We start from the raw sequence: 8,817 nt of genomic DNA, 5'->3' as shown, positions 1-8,817 counted from the left end.
AAAACACAGCACAGCATGGCACAGCACCTCTCTCTCTCTCTTCTTACTCTGCCATCCCTCTCTTCCTCTGTCGCTCTCTGGCAGCCAGACTCTCTCTCTCCATCTCCCTCTAGCTTTGTGATTTTCACCTTTTTCCCCTCCTCTCTCTTGCTCTCTCTCTCTCTCTCTCTCTCTCTCTCTCTCTCTCTCTCTCTCTCTCTCTCTCTCTCTCTCTCTCTCTCTCTCTGTTCACTCACATACTAACATACTTGGTGATATTCACCTCCCTCTCTCTCCTCTCTTCCTCATTTTCATACAGTACTCTCTTTCTATCACACTTTTTTTCATTCTGTCACTTCTCTCTCGCTCTCTTTTGCACACACAAAGACACATCGAGTTTTTTTCTTTCACACTTTGCCTTTCTGCAGCACATCTAATGTTATGGGGGCCAAGCTTGATAAGCTAAACTCAGCAGTGCACGGCCCAGCCCACTCCCTCCCTCCCCGACTGCTGCTGATTCCCCCTCTCCACTCCTCCCTGCCTCTCTCCTCTTCTCCCTCTGACTGCTCTCTTCCTCTCCTCCCTGCCTCTCCTCTCTGCCTCTCACCTCCCTGCTTCTCTCCTCTCCTATCTGCCGCTCTCCTCTCCTCTCACAGCTCCCCTCCCCTCCTCTCTGCCTCTCTCCTCCTCTCCCCTTCACTGCTCCCCTCTCCTCCTCTCCTCTCTGCCTCTCTCCTCCTCTCCCCTCCCTTCCTCTACCATCTACTCCTCTCTCTCTCGCTGCTCCTCTCCCCTCCTACCCTCTCCTCCACATATGGCCAATTGCCTACATACTACATGCAAGAACTATCCCCAGTTAATGTAGTTAAAACATACTCTGTATACAGTACAGTATACCACACTTGCTAAATCAACCAAAACAACGTAATCCACAACTTAACACCAAAGTTACCCTCCCAAACAAATTCATAACAACTTGACCGTTAAAGCATCGAGCTGCGAAGATCACATTTATGCAAAATTACCGGAATAATAAAAGACAAATAAAGACAATCCACATATGCCAGTGAGATTCCAAATTCCAATACACATACTCCTGTTCTAAGTAGGCCTACTATCTGCTAGTGAAGTTGCCTGCATGTATGAGCAATAGCTCTGTCTTTGAACTCCACTTCACCCTATCTTCTACCCTGTATCATATGCATTCACTCACTTCTTCCAGCTTAAAAGCACTACCCACAAGCTTTGTTGTGTGTGTGTGTGTGTGTGTGTGTGTGTGTGTGTGTGTGTGTGTGTGTGTGTGTGTGTGTGTGTGTGTGTGTGTGTGTGTGTGTGTGTGTGTGTGTGTGTGTGTGCGTGTACCCGCGTATGCTTGTGTGTATGTATGCATGTTTGCCACACACACACACACACACACACACACACACACACACACACACACACACACACACACACACACACACACACACACACACACACACACACACACACACACACACACAACAGCAGCAGCAGCATAGACACCTTAAACTGGGTGCATACATGACTTACTCTCCCCTCCCCTCCCCATCCCAACCCACCACCCCCACCTCCACGCCCACCCAGAGCACAGAGTCATTCCAATACCTCGCCTTTACGTGCCAAGCACCCTGAAATAGGAGACGGGACACAAGTGCACTGCATACATTACATTACATCTACAACCTTCTTATATGCACTGCAGCGCACTTGCACGTGTGTGTGTGTGTGTGTGTGTGTGTGTGTGTGTGTGTGTGTGTGTGTGTGTGTGCGTGCGTGCGTGCGTGCATGTGTGCGTGCGTGCGTGCATGTGTGTGTGTGAGAGGGAGAGAGAGTGTGTGTGTGTATTGCTGTTTTGTGTGAATGAGTCTGGAGACTCACTGAGAATTCAGTGCATGCATTCAATGGAGTATAGGAGCAAGATGAAAAAGGAAATGAAGCTTTTTGTGCTTTAGAGAGATTTATTTTGAAAGTTTCCTCCCTACCAACTATGTGTTTGTGTGTTTATTTCTGGAACTTTCTTTGGTGTCTTGCATGTCGTAGCCCCTTAACGCATGCCGTATCTCCAGTGCCACGCTGTAATAGTCATTAAAAAAGTTACAGTAACTACCATAGAACTACAAAACTATGACATAACACAGGGCCTTTCGTAATGCACTACAACTTGGTCATTGCCATTCTGGTATCAGCAAATTTACAATGCTGTGACTGAACGGGTTAAAGCTATGCAGTGCCACTCCTCTAGGGTTGATGATCTCTGAGTGTGCGCTGTATGTTTTTTATGCCTGGTGTGTCCTTTTAGGTGTAATTCTCCTGCCGGTACGCCCCAGACACCCTCGCAGCAGAATTCACGGCTCCACTTTATATTATATTGCAGCCCAGCCCCAGCTCGAGTCCCGGTCCTGGTAGGGCGCTAGCGAGGAACAGCTGCAATTTATAACTGCTAATTAAATCACCAATTAGCATGCGTGTCCCTCCAGCTCCGCTCCTGCTGACGGATGAAAAAGCGCGGCGTGGTGCTCACCTCTCCTCTCCTCTCCTCTCCTCCTCCTCTACCTTCTCTCCTCTCCACCCATCCCTTGTTCCGTAGAAGCACACACATATACTGTATGTACACATACAAAGGGAGCACAGACAGTGTCTATTGCAAAACACACACAGACACATGCACAGCAACACACACACACACACGCACACACACACACACACACACACACACACACACACACACACACACACACACACACACACACACACACACACACACACACACACACACACACACAGACACACACACACACACAAGCGTACCTGAACGAACACACCCACACACAGGGGACACATTCATTTTAGCTCTCATGAGCACGCACTCGCACACGCACAAACACACACACACAGACACACACACACACACACACACACACACACACAGAAAGGGAACAATCGTGCCACTCCTCATTACTCTCAGTGATATCAGCTGGCCCATTCTAGGTTGTCCGACACCTAACCTAACAGGGCAGGCTTCCAGCAGCGTCTGACTCTTCCACTCTGCTCTGCGTATCTCACCTCTCTTCCCTTCTCCTCTGACCTCATTTAGTGTCGTCAAGCAGGGCCGCCGCTAGACATGAGCAGAGTACGCAGAGTGCTTAGGTCACCAACTGGTGCTTGGGGCACCAACCACTTTGCCCCCCCCAAAAAATGGGGCCTCTTAAATTGAGATTGACAAAAAAAACGTCATGGAAAAAATATTGAATTACATTATGAGGGGGGCCTCCTGACCAGCTATGCTTAAGGTATCCAACACCTTAGCACCGGCCCTGTTGTCCTGACTGCCTGCCGCTGCGTTGCACTGTGCTGTCCTGTGCTGTACTTCTGTCCATCGGAGCCACACACCTGGCCCTAATCTTTCACTTACTGTATATGAGGTGCATGGGTTATGCTGTTCCTGTTCAGAGGCGGAGATGTGGCCATTTGTCCCAGTTAAATTTGAAATATTTCCAAAACTGAGTACCTAAAGAAAATGTTGTTGGAAAGTTCTCTTGGCCAAGGTTTTTTTCCCCCCTAGAGTAACCTCGATTTAAAAGTAACAACTATGGTGTTCTAGGTCATTTTGTTTCAGAAAATGGAAACCAGGAAAATGCACGTCCTGCTCTTCGAAGAATTAGAGAGGGAGGGAGAGAAATACACAACCTAAAACTCAAACAAGGCTGAAAAATTAGTGTTGCCTTTCGTAGCTGACAGGTAGAGAACAGACTAGTGTAATGACAGCTTAAGAAAGTCTAGATGGATGTGAACTAGATGAAGGAGTAGCCTACAGAAAAGAAACACTGAAAATGAACAAGAAATAGGCTACTGTGAGGGAAGAAAGGACAAAAACCTCAACAGACAGATATTTGCTTGAATAGCCTACAAGAGAGCTGAGAGTGACAGTAAATTGCACTGAAAGATAGACATACAGTACAATGTAAACCACTTTAGGTGCTCGAAGGAGTGAAAGGCGCTGTATAAATGCAGTCCATTTACCATTTACACGCCATTGCAGAGTCCACAATGCATACAGATAAGCCTATTTTAGGTCTCTGTAGACTGTCATTCTTATATCAAAAAGAGGTTGAAAGACATGGAAAAGTGGAGAATATTGCGGGGGTGGGTGGGTTTGTGAAGAATTAGTCATGCCAGGTGCCAGGTTTAAGAATAGAATTTATGTAAGTTCATGAGACAATGGATGAAGAACAAAACCTGTCTTGATAGCTGACAGTTGCTTAAACTGTCAAAGGTTAAGTTGGTGCAGAGGTTAAAGGAATAATGGTAGGGCATTGACAACTAGGTACCCACTAACAATAGCAAGCCAATAAACAACCTGCAAAAGAATTCAAATAAGTTTGGCTGATATGACCTGGCAATCAATGAACTGCTCGCATTGCACCGTGTGAAGCGCAATTTCCCATGTAACAAACTGGCAATGGCTGGTAACACAATTTCGAGTCTATGGAACGACTGAAAATGTCTTACCAACCGTGGAACAATATCAATATGCTGTGACAAAGGCAACACTGACATGTTCCGCACAAACGTTGCGAACATAGCCTTGACTACATCTGTCTGAACATGGGGTTACGTGGCGAGCCGCAAAGTAAAGGTACACCCGTAAGGAAACTTAATAGTGCGTCATGGTTTGCTATCATCTTTACACACAATCACCGTCCATGGGGACAGTAATCTATATAGGCCTACCGGTGAACAGAACAACCTTGTATTAACAGTAAAGGTAGATAAATTCTTACCTGTGCGAAGACGACATCCAGCGCGTAAAACTGACCGCTCGGTTACCGTTAGTTCGGTTCCTATCTCTCAGGCATGCAGACCCAGCTTAGGTTTCCATTCCGTTGTTTTACTAACGTCGTGTCACGGTTCTCTCGTGATTATAGTCATGAGACAGCTTACTGTCTGACAGTAGTACAAGCCTAAATGTTGTGTTAAAAATCATGCTCTCACTGTGCGTAAGGTGTATCCGCTGTTTCGAATGGACTTTTGCCCCGGCGGAGGTGTGGCTCAGACGAGCAAGTCAGTGAGTGCCTCTGAAATCTCTTCTGTTTTCCGCGGGGACTCCCGTGGTGAGAACAAACAACACCGTGAAGTCCGCGTGTAGCCAAGACGATATTACAACAACACAAGGGCTCATCCTGTTTACCTCCGAATGGGGTTGTTAAAAAAAGGAACTTTGAGCCCCTTTGTCGTTGTCTCGACTACTTTCCTTTCCGGTATGTCGGTTGGCCAAATAGAATATCCACATAAAAGTGGACAGCAAAGGATGTCCGACCCATTTGGACAATTTCTTGGCAATCATGACAGTTCAACAATATTTTTTTCATCAAACATCATTTTCAGCCTCAAAGGCCTCCTACAACAACATCTTAATGGTGTTTTTTTGTTTTGTTTGGGGGGGGGTGTTCCTATATTTGGGTTTTACAGGGTTAATGAAACAAAAGCAACTTCACATTTTCATTCTCACACTTTGGTTTAATGTATAGGCTAATACTTTTTTTTTCATCTCTGTGAACCTGAAACAGAATATGGAGACACAGAACATGAACTATAGCTTTTTAAGGGCAGGTAGCTTGGCGGTGGAGGGTGGCCTGTATGGCAGTCTTGGGTTTTACAGGGTTAATGAAACAAAAGCAACTTCACATTTTCATTCTCACACTTTGGTTTAATGTATAGGCTAATACTTTTTTTTCATCTCTGTGAACCTGAAACAGAATATGGAGACACAGAACATGAACTATAGCTTTTTAAGGGCAGGTAGCTTGGCGGTGGAGGGTGGCCTGTATGGCAGTCTTGAGGATATCATGTCCTGTATCTCTTGCTTCAGGCGAAGGATCTCCTGGTTCTGGAGCTGAATAATACTCTCTGACTCATTGTGGAGGTCCAAACGATGGACCGGGTCTAGCAGGTCAGATCTTGGTGTTGCGGTGTCTGGTGGGAGAGAATCCAATTTTTTAAACAGGAATTTGGGACTCATTACTCTCCCTTAAAAGGAAATAGTGGTGTGAATTATGAACCAGTTTGTAGTTTGAGGTCACATAGTTGTTAAAAGGGGAAATAATGATGCAACAAGTAGACTGTTGTGAATAAGGTCTACCTTATAGGTAATAAGGTCTACTTTATAGTCCAATGTCGATCCACCACAACCTTACACCAATATGGCAAGCAGAAACACTACTACCTAAAACTAAAAGCCTTGCCTGATTTTCATAGACTTCAGATCACGTACCGCGATTCTGGTCTGACCAGGACTATAACGATTAGTGTTTCCAAATGGCCTGGTTAACCCGCCTCCCTCGGCTTGCTACTGGTTGAGGGCTGTGCCGAAGTAAAAACCAAACATTTCTTAGTCCCAATAGAACGTCTCTGCTTAAACCACGTCACTGCCTTGAACACGCCTCTACCCAGGACGGTTGGAAATGCTCAGTTGATTGGTTCCAGACAAAGTGGGTGGAGTTTCCCGCTGTGGAGGGAACGGAATCCTCATACACAAGCTCCTGGCCCTAGTGTGTGCAGCTGAGTCGAAGGTGTTGCGTCCACCGCTAGGGCGGAGCCCGGGTACTAAAAGCTAGACTGTTTGACTCAAGTCATTGGTATATCTTTGTTGCATGCCAGGATGAAGAAGGTTTACCATGATTCTTCACTGAGATGTGCTGGTTGGAACACATTTTCAGTAATAAAATGGAACAGGGAAATGAAGCTGAGAGTTAGTTCCCATTCAAATAATGATAGCTAGCAGGTAATTAGTTGGTCCATGTTGCATCAAATGTTTGCCAATTGTTCGGTACTTCCCCATTCAATTATCCCAACCAGCAGAAGTTTGTAACCTGGGACAATAACCTGGTGAGGTTGCTTGATACAGTGGGAAAAATGCAGTCAATTCAATACTGAGACTATACAGTCCCATTCAAGTTTAGTGTTAAACACTGTTAACACTTTTAGGCCAGATTATTTTATAAAACAGTGTTAAATTCAACCCTCTAAATGTTAATGCAACATTCAAATAATTGAATTAACACTGTCTTTTTGTACTGTTTGGCATAGCTGTTACACAATTACTTCCATTGTTACTGTACATATCCAGAAACTTCTAACTATGGGGTTCCTTAAAGGTGCACTGTGTAAAATAGTGGCCAGAGTACGTATTGCAACTATGCTGCTCATTCATACTTTTTGAAGGTCGTGGTAAGTATTCATGAAAAAAGGTAACCGCTGTGAATGGGCAGCATGAATTCTGGAAATAAACTACTAAAAATAATATTTCACAGTGCACCTTTAAAATGGGGGAGGGGGGTCTTGGGGAGGTGTTTGGGCATGTCTTTGACGAGAAAGAAAATCCTCACTGTCCCACTATTCCATCTTACAGTAGTAGTTGTGTCAGAGAATTCAATAAGCCCATCCATCCAAACAACTGCTGAGGTGGGAATAAACAAGGCAGGCAGGAGTTTTTTTTTTTAACTTCACAACCTTTAGACCCACCCCCCATCATTAGGCTCTCGATGTGGAGAAAGTGTTCGATTGGCCATCCAGCCCAGCCTCACCTGTGACCTCGGTGGGCTGCTGTCTCTGTTTCTTGTTCAGCCCCAGGAGGGTCTCGTAGTTGTGGAGCTGTGAACGCGTCAACTTGAGCTCACGTCGCAGGTTGTTAATTTCAGTGATTAAGGTCACGTTCTCCTGTGTGTACAACGAGAGAGAGAGAGAGAGAGAGAGAGAGAGAGAGAGAGAGAGAGAGAGAGAGAGAGAGAGAGAGAGAGAGAGAGAGAGAGAGAGAGAGAAAGGAACCCTTGAGAAATCAATGGAGAAAACAAGTCTGCTGCGAATGTTGCAATAAGGTAAACAACACTGTGACCATAAAAGGAGTCTCTGTGGTTGTTCATTATTTCAAATAACACAAACTGGTAATGGTGAAATGAACAACGCGTGCACTGTTATTGAATTATTGAACATGTGTCATATTTGACACATTTTAGATACAGTATGAGTGCATATAATATGTGTGTAAATAAATAAACATGCATGCATGTGCAAACACACACACGCACACACGCACACACACTCAACCACACACATTCTGCAAAAACAACCAGGTAGTGCTTACATTAGTCTTTTTTAAAATAGATTAATGATTAATGATTGCTACTGCAGCATAATTAAAGTCCATACAATTGGAAGGTACATTTAAGAACATGCAAAAAATCTTTACGGGCAATAATGACACATTAAAGACTAATTTAATGATTTGCACATTTGAAATTAAAAAAGAAAATTTGAAGTTATTACTTAAACAGCTATATTACACACGACCACAGCTTATGTTTGTTCGCTACAGGCATATAGTCTCAAAGCAGCATTATTTATTCATCATTGAGTTATGCCCCTGTCAACCTGCGCCCAGCACCCAATACTTTAATCATGGAAGGCGTTTGAACATACATTACAGGACAACAACGACCTGTTTTTCATGCCAGATTTCAGCACGTTTCATGTGCTGTTTGGGAGTCAACTGGCTTTGTAATGAAGTACATGTATGTCTGAATAGGCGTACAAAGATAGGGACCAGGTGGTGCTGAAGCACCTGCCCCTTTGCTCTACTGGACAAAAAATGCCCTTTTTGAAAATTATTTTTGAAAGGTTTTTTTGTCACAATGTACTGTGGTCCATGTTGACATGATAATCTACAAATGCTTCACGATCACAAGCATGTGACAATATAATACATAGCCTATAGACTAGTTAGCCAGCCAGAAGTTCCACATTCCCATCCCCCCAGCACCT

The 8,817-nt window shown here is 44.5% G+C and overlaps 1 protein-coding gene across 1 annotated transcript in view; it reads right to left on the bottom strand.

The window, feature by feature from the left end:
* Nucleotides 1–5,505: 5,505 nt before the first annotated feature.
* Nucleotides 5,506–8,817, bottom strand: part of LOC134451054 (cilia- and flagella-associated protein 57-like) — a 34,681-nt gene continuing 31,369 nt past the window's right edge. The window contains exons 21-22 of the mRNA XM_063201196.1: nt 7,584–7,716; nt 5,506–5,973 (exon numbers count right to left, since the gene is read on the bottom strand). Of these exons, the coding sequence (XP_063057266.1) occupies nt 5,780–5,973; nt 7,584–7,716 (327 nt within the window). The 3' untranslated portion in view covers nt 5,506–5,779. The remainder of the gene's footprint in view (nt 5,974–7,583; nt 7,717–8,817) is intronic.

The sequence above is a fragment of the Engraulis encrasicolus genome, chromosome 6 (genome assembly GCF_034702125.1).
Source record: "Engraulis encrasicolus isolate BLACKSEA-1 chromosome 6, IST_EnEncr_1.0, whole genome shotgun sequence".
Taxonomy (NCBI): Eukaryota; Metazoa; Chordata; class Actinopteri; order Clupeiformes; family Engraulidae; genus Engraulis; species Engraulis encrasicolus.
Note: the sequence above shows the minus strand (reverse complement) of the source record. Positions and strands in the feature narration are given on the sequence as shown.